This window comes from Notamacropus eugenii, chromosome 3 (genome assembly GCF_028372415.1).
Source record: "Notamacropus eugenii isolate mMacEug1 chromosome 3, mMacEug1.pri_v2, whole genome shotgun sequence".
Taxonomy (NCBI): Eukaryota; Metazoa; Chordata; class Mammalia; order Diprotodontia; family Macropodidae; genus Notamacropus; species Notamacropus eugenii.
In genome coordinates this window covers 202,985,213-203,002,083 of record NC_092874.1, presented here as the reverse complement: position 1 = coordinate 203,002,083, position 16,871 = coordinate 202,985,213, and the positions used below count along the sequence as shown (strand labels likewise).

General features: G+C 39.8%; 2 protein-coding genes across 8 annotated transcripts in view; both read left to right on the top strand.

The window, feature by feature from the left end:
- The first annotated feature begins 12 nt into the window (after positions 1-12).
- On the top strand, positions 13-3,596 carry RHNO1 (RAD9-HUS1-RAD1 interacting nuclear orphan 1). 4 transcript variants are annotated; one of them, XM_072654032.1, is made up of 3 exons: positions 13-282; positions 553-807; positions 2,568-3,596. In XM_072654032.1, exons 2-3 carry the CDS (start codon positions 640-642, stop codon positions 3,135-3,137), a joined length of 738 nt encoding a protein of 245 aa, XP_072510133.1. In that variant the 5' UTR covers positions 13-282; positions 553-639; the 3' UTR covers positions 3,138-3,596. The 4 variants fall into 4 exon arrangements, with proteins under 4 accessions (XP_072510133.1, XP_072510136.1, XP_072510135.1 ...); XM_072654034.1 differs by having other exon boundaries at positions 143-282; positions 598-807; XM_072654033.1 differs by lacking the exon at positions 13-282 and adding an exon at positions 327-413.
- Positions 3,597-4,625: 1,029 nt separating this feature from the next.
- Positions 4,626-16,871, top strand: part of TULP3 (TUB like protein 3) — a 55,363-nt gene continuing 43,117 nt past the window's right edge. For 3 of the 4 annotated variants that reach the window (XM_072654027.1, XM_072654028.1, XM_072654026.1), the window contains exon 1: positions 4,710-4,831. In XM_072654027.1, coding sequence (XP_072510128.1) covers positions 4,761-4,831 — 71 coding nt within the window. In that variant the 5' untranslated portion in view covers positions 4,710-4,760. Of the gene's footprint in view, positions 4,832-16,871 lie in introns of all 4 variants that reach the window. The other variant, XM_072654025.1, reaches the window with a different exon arrangement.

The window sequence follows — 16,871 nt, the reverse complement described above, 5'->3', positions numbered from 1 at the left end:
TAAGCATTCGGGGCCGGAACTCTGCCCGGCCTGTCAAGGGGCCGGGGCCTGGGGGCAGAGGGGCCGGAGCCTCCCGAGTGAGGGAGGGGGAGGACGAGGGAAGGGGCCGGATACAGCTGAGCCGGGCAGCTGAGAGTGGGTCGGGCGGACTTCCGGGGCTGGCTGAGGGGGCAGGGACGCGGGGAGGCGGCGCCAGGAGTCCGCTCCCCCGGAACCCCCTTTCTCATGCTCGAGCTTTTGTTCCAGGTGCTTTCTTCCTTGGAGGACTTGCACTCACCCAGTGTAAGTGACCCCACTGCCTCCCACCCCCACCCCTTCTCAGAGCAGCACCTCCCTTTTCCTGCAGCGCTGAGCCTGGTACATAGTAGGCGCCTAATCTATGCTGTTGCCTTGAGTCCCTCCTGCATTTTCAGGTTGGTGGTTCTGGGACGTAAATAGCAGCCTCCCTTTCCCGCTGAGAGCGATGATTAGTCTGGCCCAGCGTGGTGGGCTTTGCTGCCCCGGGCAGTGATCGGTTTTCTCTGTCTGCTTGTTTTGTTGTCTGATCTCTAGGCATGGGTGAGGATCCTTGCTCATCTCCCCGACGTATTTCCCCAGGCAACATGAGGCTACTCACGGTCCTTCCCTCCTCGACTGTTGATGCCTCCCAGGAAGAAACCCAAAAGTCAGTCCCGGAAACCACAACTGGCATTCCGAGAGGGGCCTCTGGAGGGTCCCATGCATCCCTATGGATCCCCACAGCCAGCCGCAGCCCTCCCAAGGCATGCTCGGGTCAAACCAGTAGATCACCAGACCATCACCTCTTGGGTAGGACCAGCGAGTTCTTACACTGGGTGCTTTGGGTACGAGGTGACTCATATTGTGGGTACTGTCTTTGACCCACATCAGGAGGAAGGTCACTCACCCACTTAGTGGTACACAGGAGCAAGAGGCCCTAATTCCTAAACCATAACTCCTCAACCAACTGCTCTTCCCCTAAGTTGTAAAAATGGGCAGTTGCTGAGAGAAGAGCTAGATAACTGGGGGCTGATCAGGAAATAGCCAATCAGAGGGAGAATTGTTGACATTTAGACTGGCTTTACTTTGCCCTGCTATTCTTTTTAAAGAGCAGTGACTACAGTGGGGAATTTTGGGACATTGTGTTCATTTTCTTGCTGGAAGGTCTCATCCTTCCCTCCCTACCGTTCATTCATCCCCCTCCCCCCCCCCCCAAAAGACTAAAGAGTAGTCTGAAGATTCAGTAATAATGTGCTTTTGCTTTGGTGTTCCCTTGTTACTGTTGACCTTTAGTGGCTGGCCTGATAAATCAAGACCTTACCTACACCAATTAGCCAATAATACCTTCAGGAACACTTGAACCCACCTTTTTCCTTTTCTCTCTCCCAACCACTGATTCAGTCAATCAGCAGGCATTTGTTAATAGCTTTTATTAAGTGACAGGCACAGGGGATACAAATACAATTAATTGAACAATTCCTATTTGAGAAGTTGTTTATATTCCAAAAGATAAGACAATATGTACATACATATATGTGTTCATATCTTTCTAAACATACATATGCATTCACATGTATGGATATGTAGAATACAAAGTAGTTAAAGACTAGTAGTTTAGTAGGGAGGGCATTAGCATTAGTAGGGGGATTTGTACATGTACAAGGTGGTGCTTGGGCTGTGTCTTAAAAGAAGAGAGATTCTAAGAGAACAGATATGAAGAGGAATTACATTCAAGGCATGGGGGCAGCCATGGAAAAGCATAGAGATAGGAGATTGTCTTGTGTGAGGAACAGAGGAAAGGTCAGTTTTGACTGGACTGTGGGAGGGGGAGTGTTCACTGAGGCTGGAAAGATAGTTTGGGTTCAGGTTGTGAATGGCTTTAAAAGGTAAAGTTAATATTTTATCTTAGGGGCCATAGGGACTTGCTAGATAGAGTTTACTGAGTAGGAGAGTGACAAGGACAGAAACAAGATTCTGAGCATTCTTAAAAATGCAGGGTCTGATGATAAAAGTAGCGGCATGATATAGAGAAGAGAAATGTATTTTTCTTTGGTCCCAGATACTGTATGTTCTTCTTTAGATACATTGTTTACTATCTAATAGCCTGCTATAAAGTAACACCACACACTGGAAAGTTTTAACATTCTGAAGACTCCAGCTGAAAGAGTTTTGGATTATGTTGTGAGAAAGAAGTAGAAGTTAAGAGCAGGGGCCAATTTTGGACTTCAGCTTCTGCTTAAAGAGTGCTTTAAAAAATGACTTGTTAGAAGTTGTTGGAAAAGCAATAATCCATACTCCAGGAATAGGGTAGATACCTAATAAAAATAACTCACAAAGTTTTATATAGTGTTTTTCTCATAAAAATCCTATAACTTCATAGCAGGTTTCAAACCCAAAGCTCCTGATTCCAAGTCTGGTGCTCATGCCTGTAGAAAATGAGCTCATTTTAATGTGGATAGGCTCTCATTTTAGAAAACTTGAGCATTATATCTGTGGCTTCTTGAATGGAGATGAAGTAATTTCCAGCAATGTTTGTGGTTCTGGGCTGACAGCTTCTGTTTGTTTCTTAGGTGTCTCCTCAATTTGAGAAAACAGGAGACTGGTTGCCAGTCTACCAAAAACAACATCAGGTGCCTTACAATCTTCAGAACCTGGCAAAAGTTTCTCGAAAAGCAACCAAGAAGAGGTTTCCACCTCTGTCCTTTGAGAGTTCAGTGTCTTCTTCCAGTGAAGCTGCTTTGGACAATCTCTCAGTTATGGACTTCCCTATACAGTGTCCAAAAGACACTGCCAGAAAGTCCTTGGTTCCTCTATTGAGTCCTCAAAGCTGTGCGGAATTGTCCTCTCATGACCTTCAAAATTCAGGTTACATGGTTATCCCACCTGATATCCAGACCCCAGAACAGTCCCCTGTGAAGGACAGTGGGCATATTCCCACAGACCAGAGGCAGCATATGAGAAAGAGCTGCCCTCTCCTAATGGATCCTCCCAAGAGCCCAGACCCTGGCCCTGTACTGGTTGCAGACACACCAGAGGAGAAATATGGGCTGAAGGTAACTTGGAGAAGACGGTATCAACTTCTTACTTACCTCAGGGAGAAGGGGAAATTGAGCATGAGCCAGTTTCTTGTGAAGACATGAGTGGAACCTTGAAATACTGATTCCTTTTTACCAATAACTTGGATCCAGAAGGGCAGAAATTTACATTGCCCCATGGATGGTTTTTATAGTGCTGCTAAATCCAATTTCTGGCCCTTGAAGAGATTAAATCAATAGACTCAAGTGTCATTTAGAACCTTTGTGGTCCTTCCTGTTGATTTAATAGGGAACCAAAAGCACCAGAATGATTATGTGAACTAAAGCTGAAGTTCCATAATCTGTTTTTTGGTATTGCTAGTTACTGGCATAGTATACACAGACCATTCTTTTTATATTTTTCCTCCTGATATTTATCCAGTTTAAAGGTAATTCATAGCAGATAGAAGGGAAATGGTTATACAATATTTCTAACAAATTGTAAATATGCACTTAAGGGTGGGAAGATAACTTTTAGAAAATATTAAAAATGTTTACAAATAAATGCAGAAAACTGTTAGTGAATGCTGCCTCTTTTGTTTGTAGTAGGCCAGTATTTCATACTTAACCAAATGCCTCCACTCATTAGGTGGCATAAGTGCCTGAAGAAAGGAAAGCCCCTAGCTGGTCAGGAGAGGGCAAGTTTGGGGTTCTTCTGATAGACTGAAGAGCTCAAGGTAGTCTAGGGCAGGTCTAAGACTGAGCAAAGAAAATTCTATAAATGACCAGAGGAAGAGCAGGTTTAGGGCGGATGGAAGGGAAGGGAATAAGCATTTATGAAATGCCTAATATATGTGCCAAGTGCTAAGCAGTAGGACTTAATCGTGTTCCAGTTTTCCAGGGTAGCGAGATTTCAAGAAAGTGTTATTTCTTCTTGTGCAAAGAAAGCTTTGCACAAGGAATATCCTTTGTCAGACAACTACTCTCATTTTGAAAGAGGAGAAGACAGGGGATATGGGTTTAATTTACAAACATTCTCTCATTTGAACCTCAAAACAACTCTTGGAGGTAAGTGTGCTATTATTCCTGTGTTACAGTTGGAGACACTGAGGTGAACAGGTTAGGTGACTTGCCCAGGGTCTCAGAGCTGTCACAAGCGTCTGAAGGCACGTTTGAACTCTGAGCTTCTAGATCCTAGACGGGCTAGACCTCCACCCACTGGACCACCTGGATAGGTCTTTGCCCTCTTCAGAGTAGGTGTTTCGGAGATGGGCGTAGCGGTGGGCCCAGATTCTTGGTAGCCCAGAGGCTAGTAGCAGAGCTGGTGGGCCGCTCCCCCGGACAGGGGCCGCACCTAATCCCGCCGCAGCGGGCTGCGTCGTCTCGGCTTGGCCACGAGAAGAGAGGCTGCTCTGTGGCCTGCTGGAGGGCGAACTGGGGACGCGTGGAAGGAGGGAAGACTACGAGGTCTGCCACCGGGGTAGGTGTTGCCCCAGTTCCCGTCCTTTTCCCCACATCCCAGGCGCGTAACTCCAGGGCCAACAGCTCCCACGCAGGCGCTCTGCGCTCCCTCGCCCCTTCCCCTCTCCTTAGAAACCCTCCCGCATCGCCGGACGGGAGCGACAGCCAATGAAGCGGCGGCGGCGGCGCTCCGGACCAATGGGGGGTGGCGGTGGTGCGGGGTCCGGTTGCCAGGGGGCGGGCGGCGGCGGCGGCGTCTGGAGCCGGGGTCGGAACCGTCGGGACTGGATGCAGCTCCCGATTGCCGAGCGGCTCGGGATGGAGGCGGCGCGCCACAGACTCGGGCCCGGCGGGGATAGGTCAGCGCTGGGTAGTGGTCGGTCTCCTCCTGGGATCGGGGAGAACGGAGCTTGGCTGTGGAGGTCGGGGCTGAGTGGTCAGGCCTGGGGGTCGAGGGCCGGTTGGGCTCGCGGCGGGCCTGGAGGGAGGGAAGGGCGCGCCTGGAGGTGGGGAGCCGGGGGGCCGGCCGCGCTGCCCCCACCTCGGAAGCTGCTCCTTCTTGCCCCTTCTCCGCCCCAAAAAGGAGGGGTCCCATCTTCTTCTTCTGCCGGCACTAGGCCTCATTTTTTTTCCTTATTGGAGGATAAAATGAGGATCTGCTTTCAAGGGATGCTGTATCCAAATAATATCAATAAAATCAAATCGAATGTGTTCATTTTTGAGGACATCGAGGCAGAAGTGTTGTTGGGTAGGAGCTAGTAACTGACCCTAACTTCCATGTTTTGGGGACGTTACCAGGAGGCTGAAAGTGCAAAATTAGTTTGCAAATACAAAGTATTCTTAGTTCTGGATTTTTCGAGATCTTTGTATACAGTTTGTGCGTTACCTAGAAGCAGTGCTTTTCTGTTCATTCTCTTCCAGCCGCCCCTCTTTTCCGTCTCCATCAGAGGGAGAGTTGGGGAAATAAAATCATCTGAAATCTGTTTTCCTTTGTTTCACACACATTCATATATAGCCTGTCAGTTTGCAAAGAACTTTTCCCATAACAGTGCTGTGATGTGGGTAGTAAGGATTAATTACTCCTATTTTACAGATTAGTACAGACTAGGTGTTCTAAGATGAAGTGGTATATGCTTGGTCTTCAATTCTGATGCTTTCCACTATGCCAGGTTGCTTTTTTTTTTTTATAAGGTGTTGAGAGGGCAGCCTGAAACTTGAGAATGTTGAAATCTTTAGGGAAGGACATTAAGCTTATTTGTAAACCTAAATGAATGTTTCCTTACAGATAAAGATCTGGTCAGTATAAATTTTAATTCAGTGCAGTCAGAGAAGTTGAATACTTCCCCAACAATTTCTCCTTCCTTTCCAAACACACTGATTTCTAGGGAGCTGTGGATTCAGCAACTTTGGGCAGTAAAGTAAATAAATTAGTGAACAGATGTCAGAGAGTACATTTGGCTAAGAATGGAACTCAATAAAAGAAGATGGGTCCTTTCCCGCGCCCCTTTATTGAGGGGTAGGTACGAGGTATGTTCTAGGTATAGTAGGTGTTCAAATATTTATTCAATAAATATTTAAATACTCAAGGATCTTTGATTTCATTTGGTCTAAGTACTCCACTGATGAAGATGACAACTCCTTTCACTACTTAACGTAAATTATTATGTTAATGATGAGTTGCTCTGAATAGACATAATGCTCTTAGGAAAGAGTAGAGAGGGAGAGACACAACCCCTTTTTTAGTCAAGTTCCATTCATTTGGTACTCTCAGAAACCTGTTCACTGATTTTATTTATTTTACTGTTCAAAGCAGCTGTATCCACACTTTTTTCTTCTCAGACTTCAGTGTGTTTGGAAAAGGATGAGAAATTGCTACGGTCATATTCCATTTCTCTGATTGCATTTATTGAGTGAATGCAAGATACTACACATATAGTAGGTATTCAAATATTTATTGAATGACTAAAACTTCAGGCATATCTAATGTCATTGTTGTGAGTGTTCCCTCTGTTGATGTAGATGACAACTCCTTTCACTACTTTCTTTAATAATTTATCCTAGTGTAATTCTGTGAGTAGAATGGACTTGGTATAACTAGAAAAAAAAATGTGTTCTCATCTTGTGTTCTGGTGATGAACTTTTCATGACTTAGCTAGACAGACATCAGCCTGCTGGATGGATTAAAGTCTCACTTGGAAGAACCTGCTGTGCTGGAACCAAGGTCATCACCCCCCACCCCTAAGCAGGACTTTGGTGGAGGATTGAATAAATGAAGGAATGAATCCAAAATTTTGTTACGTGGGTATTAGTTAATGTTTTATATGACTAATGGCTTTTAAAAATAGGCTTTTCCGAACCAGTAATCAGGAAGCAAAAAAAAAAAAAATTCCTTGAATCTGAAATCTAAAAAATTAATTTTTAGAAGGGTGAAAGGGCAGGCAAGAGAGAACATCAAGAGAAAAGAAAGCTTTTGTGAACAATGTGGGGAATCTCCACTGGAGCTTAAGTTTTCTTAAAAAAAAATAAATCTTACCTTTAAAAATGAAAACTGACATCAAAAGGTAATTTTTCAATCAGGTAAGTTTTTGTTTCTACCAAGTAATAGCAGTATAGCTTCTGTTACTGTTGAGTTCATCTGTGACTTAGAGAGTGTGAATTCACTTTGATTTTTAGGTTTCAGATTTTTTATTTTTTATCAAAGATGTGGACAAAGAAATGCTTTTCATTGTAGGGGTAATAAACTGGAGGTAGGCTAGGTTCAAAAAATTACAAATGTATATTAAAAGTATGGGTAATCTGTAACTTAAAATTTGTATTTGTATCTATTTTGCCTTGAAGTGGACATGTTCTTTTAATAAATAGAAAAGTCTTCAAAGCAAAGTAAACCTTCCCTAAATCTTAAATTAGAAGCCAAATTTGTGATTTTGATGGGGATTAAATCACAGGAGCCATTTGGGAATTGACTATTAAACTTCTTTCTTATGATAGGGCTTGGCAGAACCATGTTCTTCTGATGAAAGAGAATATCTAGAAATCAGTTTTAGTTGTGGCTCATTTTCAGACCTGAAAATTCTTCCATCAGCTATGATTTCTCTTTAGATGTTAAAAATAAAACTTCAGTTTCTGCTCTTATTTCATCCAAAGCAAACTTTTTCATTTTCTTTCTCTTTCCCTTAGTCCCTCAGAGTTTCATCAGATTTATTAATTATTGTTGCAAAATATACATACACCATGTTTTAAAAATACTTAATAGTAAATTATTTTGATAGCAAATACAAAGTGCTACAGCAAATGGTTAAAAATATCCATCCTATTTGGTTTTTTCCCCCTGTTTTGAGTCCTACAGAGCTTGAAAGGTAGCTTCTGTGCTCTTGTTATTTTTGTTCCTTGACATTGTTAATGGAGAAAAACAGAATCTTTCTGGGTCTCCTAATCTGTGATTTTGAGTAGCTCTGCTATTGTCTTTCTGTGTGAAATTATGTTGCTACTTCTGTATGTTTCTTTCCAACTTGATGTTTCCTCTTAGTAGAGAAAAATAAAGAATCCCTAAATCATTCAGTGGAAGATTAGACGCTTCTTTTGAACACTGGGGGTGATGATGATGATGATAGCTAACATTTATGTAGTGATTACTGTGTGCCAGGTGCCATGCTAAGCACCAGCAAGGTGGATGCTGTCATTATACCCATCTCACAGATAGGGAAACTGAAGCAAACAGTTAAAGTGACTTGTCCAGCATTAGACAGTTAGTAAGCGTCTGAGGTCTGATTTGAACATAGGTCTTCCTGATTCCAGGTTTGGCACTCTAGCCATTGCTCCCCCTGGGATTGGAGAATCATGCACACACAGTTCATTGAGTCTTTCTGCTGTTTTGAAGTAGAAGAGCAATGAGATTGGCAAGGCTTTTTTCAGATGGAAAATCTCCTGTGGCCTAGTTATGTCTGCTGCTTTTTATCTAGTTACTGGGAATAATCTACTGCTACTAAATAAGGTTTTACTTTGTTAAGGCTTTCTTAATGACTGTACAATGAACAAAACTTTCCGGCTTAGTTAAATCTTGAATCCTTTTCTGCCTATTAAGATGTTCATTTTTCTCATATTGACCAGACCACTAAAGTGAATATGTCTAACACAGACAGCCAGCATATCATACAAGAACAGGTCCTGGCAGACTAATACTTTTTCTTGATAGGTTTACTAAATTTGTATATAAGGATGATACTAGAGGTAGAATATGCCTAGATTTATAAAAAAAAAAATTTGGTAAAGTATCTCACACTTTGTAGAAAAGACGATAGAGATTTGAATTTGAAATAATACTGTTAGATGGATTGTAAACAGTTAAATACTTGGGCGTAAAGAATAGCTGTGTCACCTTAACAGGCAGTTTTCAGTGGTGTGCTCTAGGGATCTGCACTTTGCCATATGCCATATCCCTTTTAATGTTCTTATCAGTGATTTGAACAAAGACATAGATGGTATGTTCATAAAATTGGCACATGACAAAAGGCCAGGAGAGATAGTTAACACACAGCACAACAGTAAGTGTCCAAAGAGCTCTTGATGGGCTCGGGCAGTGGTGTCAAACTCAAATAGAAACCAGGCAGCATATTGATTTAGAAAACCACAGATTAACATTAGCTATATTATATTGTGTTTTGGCGTATTTTGTTAAACATTTCCCAATTACATTTTAATCTGGTTCCAGCAACATTTAATTGTTTTGTGAATGAAATATTGGACCTGAGCACTGAGCTGAATGAATCTAATCTTCATGAGTACAAGTTGGGGAAGGGATTAGAAAGCAATTTATATGAAAAGGGTTTGAAGAGGGCTTTTAATGAAGTTATTAGAGCAATACCAGTCACATGTATGATATGGCAGCTAAAAATACAAAAAAAAAAAGATCTTGGGTTAGTTACATAACTTCCATAGATGAAGAGGAGCCAATTCCTCTCTTCTGCCTTGGTTAGAACACCTCTGGAATTTTGTATTTGATTCTAATTACCCTAATTTTAAAAGTACGTTGAGGCCAAAGTACATTGAGGCACATTTTTGTAATCCCTACTCCAGGGAAAGCTGAGGCTGATGGATTCCTTGAGCTCTAGAGTTCTGAGCTATAGTAGGGTAAAAGCTGAGGGTGTTATCTGGCACTAATCTGGTAAACCCCTGGGAGGGGGAGGAGGACCACCAGGCTGCCTAAGGAGAGCCAAACTGGCTCAGGTTAGAGCTTCTGTATGAGCAGAACTGGAATTGGGGCCTGTGGGCAGGCTCTGCTCCCCTTTCGGCCTGGATGATATAGGCAGACTTTGATAAACTGAAGGATGTCTAGAATAGAGATTTCTTAACTTGGGGTCTGTGAACTTGGATGGAGGAAAAAATTATATCTTTATTTTCACTAACCCATAAATGCAACATCATTTTCTCTAATTATCTAAAACATTCTGAGAAAGGGTTCATAAGCTTCACCAACCTGCCATAGGGGTCTATGACACACAAAAAAATGTTAATCCCTGATCTGGGAAAAGAAAAGCCCCAGGGGGCAGAACCAGAAGCAGTAGGTAAAAGCTGCAAAGAGGCAAATAGTGGTTTGAGATCAGGAAAAATTTCCTAACAATTAAGCTATCCAGAAGTGGAATGGTCTCTGTCAGGAGTTAGTGGGTTCCTCTCTCATTGCCAGCCTTTGAAGCAACAATGAATTTGATTTGGTATGTTAGGTATGTTTGCTAGGTATGTTATAGTGATAATTACTTTTTTATTATAGATTTGACTAGAGAGCCACTGAAGTCCTTTTTGATTCTTCTGTAGTTCTCAGAATCACATTTATTATTCCCTACAACCATATTTATGTTGAATTGCACATTTAAAAATAGTGATTGATGGAATGTCTGTACTACTGTTACTCCATGGTGTTTAGTCTCACTGTATACGAGTGTTGGAGTGGAGTTAGAGGCTGTGTATAGTTTTGACTGCCGTCAAGTAGCTGTGTATGACTTTGGATTTCATTTGGAAAATAAGAGAGTTGGATTAGATGATCTCTAAATTACTTTGTAGTTGTTAAAATTCTGTCACTTAGCACTGATATCAATATATCCTAATCAGTGCTTAAGTAGTCTTATCCATGCGGTGATCTTTCCATCTGTCCAGATCCTAATCCATTTGTTTGCCTTTTCATACTGTCTATTCTTGTTCACAGCCACCTATAAATCTTATAGAGGTTCTATTTGTTGTATTGTTCTGGATGTAAGGATCAAATGAAATAATATATATAGAACACTTTGGCAAAGCTTAAAACACTGTATCAGTATGTTATTAATTTGCTGAACTGTTTCTCTTATTGTTGATAAATTAAGGACTAATTTTTCTTTTTTTATTTCTATTTCCACATTAGCTTGATTTCTAGATATATCTCTCCCTTATCTCCTGTCCCTTGTGAAAGAAAAAAAGAAGAAACTATAAATAGTGATATAAATATTTTAGTCTTTATGGCATCTTTAACTCCTTGCCCTATTTGGGGTAAATACCTAACAGTAGGATCTCTGAGTCAAAAGCATGAATATTTTAGACTCTTTATTACCATGCTGCTAGATTGCTTTTCAGAATGGTTAGACTAATTCATTGCTTGACCAGTTGCCTGTCTTTCCACAACCCTTCTAACACTGACTTCCCAACTTTTATCATTTTTCCAATTTGTTGAGTATGAGGTGAAATCTTAAGAGTTGTTTTTTTCAATTTTCTTTTGTTACTGATTTGGAGCATTATTTCTTATGGTTGTTAAGAGTTTACAGTTCTTTTGAAAACCTTGTTCTTATCTTTTGACCATTAGGAAATGGATCTTAGTCTTAATATTTGTGTTCCCCATACAAACCTGGATATCTGGGCTTTAACAAAAACATTTGATTCAAAGATGTTTTTTCCCCAGTTGACATCTTCCCTTCTTATCCTGGTTGCATTGGTTTTGTTAGTACAAAAATTTACAATTTCATGTAATCAAAATTATACATTTTTGATTATTTCTATGTAGAATTCTTTCCTCAGTTATAACTATGAGAGATTCCTGATCCTGTTCGCATGTAATTTCTTTTAATGATGTGACCTTTACCCAGATCAGGTACCCATTTTCCTGATCATACGTATCCTTGATGTTGATTCTTGTACTATTTTTTATATCTGACACATAGTAAGCACTTAATAAATACTTAATGATTGATTAATCCTTTGTAATATGCTGTAGCCTACTTATATTCCCCTTATCAGGCTCCTTATTACCCTGTGAGTCAACAAAATTTTGACTCTTTGGAGATTGTGGTGGTTCATGGTTTGTTATATGGTATCAGCAGGAGAATATTGGACTTATAAAACAGAGGTGAGAATATCAGTGTTGGAAACACCTCAGTGACCATTTAGTCCAACCCATTATAACATTTAATAAATGGTCATTGAGCTTCTGCTTGAAGATATTCTGTGAGAAGGAATCCATTGGTTCCTGAAGCAGCTCATTCTACTTTTAGATAGCACTAACTATTAATAATGTATTGATATAAAATTTAATTTTTCCTCTTTGCAACTTCTACCCATTGTTTCTTGTTTTGTCTTTTGGGGACAGTGTTCACCATTATCATGATGATGCCCTATTACAGAGTCCAAATGGAAGTGATATTCCTTATAGATGGTTAAGTATTCCTGGTTTTGGATGCTGATGTACTACTTTGGATGTACTGATTACTTCTAAGCACAAAATACTTTCAGGTCTCCTAAAGGAGATCCATTGTTATTCATAAGATATTGGCTTAACAATCCACAAAGGAAAAACAAAGTGGATGAAGAATATTTATTGACCAGAGTGGTATATGCAGTTAGTCCATTGAGTTAGTTCCTCCATACATATATCTGGAATTGCACTGGTACTGGACTAGCATTGCAGATGAACAGTGAGAGAGACTGATGTTGAATATATAGATACCAGAAGCATTTTCATAGAGATGATAGTAAAAGCTATTGATGTTGATAAGAGGATCAAGAGAAAAAGGTGAAGACAAAACTTTGGGAGACAAGAACCCTTAGGAGAATGGTCAACTAGGTCAAAAACTGCCAAGAAATTGAGTAAGATGAGGGCTGAAGAAAGGCTATCATTTTGGCAGTTCAGATTGGTGGAAACCTGAAGAGCATTTTCAGTAAAGTTGTGGGCATGGAAGACAAACTGCAAGGAGTTAAGTGAGTGGAAGCAAGGCTTATAAATTCTAGGAGTTTGGAAGGAATAGCAGGATTAAAAGAAGGGTTTGTTTTTTGTTTTCTTTAAAAAAAGTAAATATCTGGATGCATTTGTCAGCAGCAGAGAAGTCAGTGGATTAGGTAAGAGTGAAATTGCTAGGGGGCAGGGAATAATTAGGGAGACTAGCTCCTAAAGGATATGGGAGAAGATGGTTCAAGATCCAGTTAGAGGAATTTGTGTTGGCAAAGAGAAGGGTTACCTCTTCCTTAAAGACTTGAAGAAATAGGGAATGAAGTAGAAAGCTTTTAAGATTTCAGGGAAGCTTACTATGTATGGATAGCCTCCCATTTCCTCTGTAAAATAAGTGATGAAATACTCGAGGAAAAAGGGAGAGGTAGGTGACAAAAGGAAAAGTTTGAAATAACTGCTATAGAATGTGTGAGAGTGTCAATTAGGGAAGAATAAAATGATGGCCATGCAGCATTGAAAACCTAATTGTCAGTTACCTTTCTTGAGGAGGCTTCATCAGCATTTTAGTAAGAACAGAATAGATAGGTGATAGAGGTAATGATATTCAAAATGAGTGAATAAAGGAACATAGCTTAAGAATGAAGCAGAGAGATGTAAGGATAGAATGTTATGATCAGAGGTAATTTCAGAGTTCAGGGTTGTGGCATATTTATAGTGGGTCATGATGGATACAACTGTCACTTCTGAACTGGAACAAATTCATGCCCTGGGAGTTGGAGTTGATGACCTGGAAAGTCAGTGTGTTTGATGAGTCATCAATATGTATATTGAAGTCCCTATGTAATAGGGCAGATTTTGAAGTGAGTAGAGATCTGTGAGCCAGGTACTAACTTCATTTAGGAAGGAAGGAGAATGATTTGATGGGTAATAGATGATTGTGACAATGATCTGGACTGGGTGCTATATGTAGGTGATTTAATGATAGTGGCAAAAAGTGACATGGAAGAGCCAGGAGTAGGTCTATCGCTCCTTCTTAATTAGCGTGTTTGGGAGCATGAGAGAAGTAGCATCCAGGTGAGGAGACAGTAACCAAAATATAGTGTTTTCTGGAGGGAGCTCCAGAAATTGGAAGGAGTGTGAGATGAAGGGGAGTTTGTTAACTGTAGAAGTCATATCTGAGTGTTCAGTGGAATAGGAAAGCAGAGGAGGATATGGACTGTGAAGGGTTCAAGTGGATAGGGATGAAAATATGGGGGCAGTTGCAATGAGAAAGTATTTTCACTTCACTGGGCACTTACCCTCAATCATAGGGCCAAGAGGAACAGGTGGATGGAGTTTGCCAGAGCCTCTTGTAGAATGATAGAAGAATCTTTTTGATCAGAGCTTCTGCTTCCAGATCTGTGATAACTTGACTTATATTCTCAGCTCCCTTGCATTTGGAGTGTTGTAGGGAGTTTGACCCAGCGTCTGGGTCAGTAAATTACCTTTTATTCCATATGATCTAATCAATATGGGCATTCTCTTCTCTAATACTGATCAAAACCCATATGTGCCTTCTCATTCTTTGTGTCTCTTGTTGATGTCCTCTACAGCATGTCCATGCAATGTTCTGGGGACCTTCTGCATTTCTTGATTACTCAAGACTTATGCAGTACACAAAGGCTGTCCATTTGCTGTCTCAATATCTATTTGTTGTCTTTTAAAAATCAGTTTTATTGATAGTTTTGTTTTCATATTAAGACTAGCAAAGTCCATCGATAACTTGATTTTATATATATACACACACATATATATACATATGTATGCATGTATGTTATATACATACATATGTATATTTATATTTATGAGCAGTGGATCCACCCCCACCCTCCCTTTTATAGAGAAGTGAGAGGAGGTGTTTTCTCTTCTTTGGCCCCTTCCGCCATGTTCTTTGTTATTCTGCAAATTCATTTTTTATTATTTTGTGGTATGTTTTTCTGTTTACATTGTTGTTTGTTTTCTTGGTTCTTTCAGCGCTTCACTGTATTTATCATATTCTCATTTCTTGTAGTAATATTTTAAAATATTTTTTATTTATTTCATTAAATATTTTCCAACTGCATGGAAAGTTTTTTTTTGTTTAATATTTTTTTAATTTAAATTTTTTTGGTTACGTTTTAGCTTCCAAACTCCTTCCCTCCCCACACCAGCGAAGGCCGCCATTTCTCATACACATACACACATATTGTATAGGTGTAGATAAAACCATGCTAAGCATACTTTTATTTATTGGTTCTTTCCCTGGAGGTGGATAGCATCTTCCTTTGTAGCTGATTTGCATATTTGTAATACTCAAAATAAAGGAGTCGTTCATAGTTGTTCTTTGAACAAGATTGCAGCTCATCATTTCTTCTAGCAAATAATCCTTTTTTAAAATTTTGAAATCAAAATTCTTTCCCTCTCCTATCCTTGAGAAGGTAAGCAATTTGATATCAATTATATAATAATATAGCAATAGTCATTATATTTGTGTACCAGAATTTGTTTAGCCATTCTCCTATTTATGTATCTGGTATTTTTGTTTTTCTCAGTTGTTTGCTACCACAAAAAGTGCTGCTATTAGTATTTGGGAATATGTGGTGTCTGTGTTTTATCAGTGACCCCCTTGGGATATATGCCTGGCAGTCAGTGGAATCTCTAGTTCAAGCAATAGCCACTTTATTTTCATGATTCCAGATTGCTTTCTAGAATGGTTGTATTAATTCACAACTCCACCAACAATGCATTAGTGTGCCTGACTTTCCACAGACCCTCTAGCATTGCCTCTTTCCCATCTTTTACCATTCTTTTATTACTAGTGATTTGGAGCCATTCTTTTATATAGTTGTTAATAATTTGCAGTTCTTTTGAGAACCATTTGTTCATATCCTTTAAGCATTTGTCTATTGTGGAATGGCTTTTGGTTTTATATATTTCTCTTAGTTGTCTATATATTTTTCATATTAATACTCTTATCCAAAAAATAGGAATACAGAGGATTTTTTTCCTCAGTTGACTCTTTCCCTTATGCAAAATACATTATTCTTGATTGTTCAAAAGCTTTTCAATTTACATAATAAAAATTATCTACTTACTCTTTTGCAGTTTCCTCTATCCTTGTTTAAAAATTTGTCTCCTGCCCATAGCTATGAAAGATCTGCTTCTCTTACAATTTTTTTATGGCTAATATTCACATCATATAACCATTTTGAATTTATTGTGGAATATGGTGTAAAATGTTAGTCTCAGCCTACTTTCTGCCAAATTGCTTTCCAGTTTTCCCAGGAATTCATATCAAAAGGGCATCAGTTGGTTGTGCAGTTGATAGAGTGCTGAGCTTGGAGTCAAGAGAACCTGAGTTCATATGTAACCTTAGTTGTTTACCAGCTGTGTGACCCTGGGAAAGTCACTTAACTTATGTTGGCCTAAATTTTCTCAGCTGTAAAATGGAGATAATAATGGCACCTGCCATGTAAGGTTGTTTTGAGGATTGAATGGGAGAGTATTTCTTAAGTACTTTGTAAACTTTTAAAAGCTCTGTAAACCCTATTGCTGGTGTTATCCTTCTCTGGTCACATATATCTCTTTTAAAATACTTTTGTTTCAAAGAACAATTTTTCTGTAATATACTGCATTATTATACTCCTTTGGAATGTTTCTTGTTATCTGAAGGAATCTGTTTGTTCCAAATACAACTGTCTCTTATTTAAAAGTACAGTCATACCTCCCACATATTGTGAGGTCAGTTCCAGATCATCACAATAAAGCAAATATCACAAATAAAGTAAGTCACTCTAATTTTTTGGTTTCCCAATACATGTAAAAATTATGTTTACACTATACTGTAGTGTACTAAGTGTGCAATGGCATTATGTCCAAGAAACCATTGTTTTTGTTGTTCATTTGTTTCAGTTATATCTGACTCTTCATGACCCCATGTGGGGTTTTCTTTGCAAAGATACTGGAATGGTTTGCCATTTCCTTCTCCAGTTCATTTGACAGATAAGGAAACTGAAGCAAACAAGGTTAAGTGACTTGCCCCAGGTCACACTTCTAATAAGGCCAGTTTTGAATTCAGGAACATGAGTCTTTCTGACTGCAGGCTTGGTGCTTTATCAACTGCGCTACCTAGTTGCATCCCCCTTTTTCTACACACAGACACACACACGCAGACACACACACACACACACACACACCCT

Excerpts from the sequence above, each read along its gene's own strand:
- RHNO1 (XM_072654032.1), top strand. The coding sequence starts at position 640 with ATGCCTCCCAGGAAGAAACCCAAAAGTCAGTCCCGGAAACCACAACTG. Across the intron at positions 808-2,567 it reads ACCAGACCATCACCTCTTGG|GTGTCTCCTCAATTTGAGAA; the intron begins GTAGGACCAGCG and ends TTTGTTTCTTAG.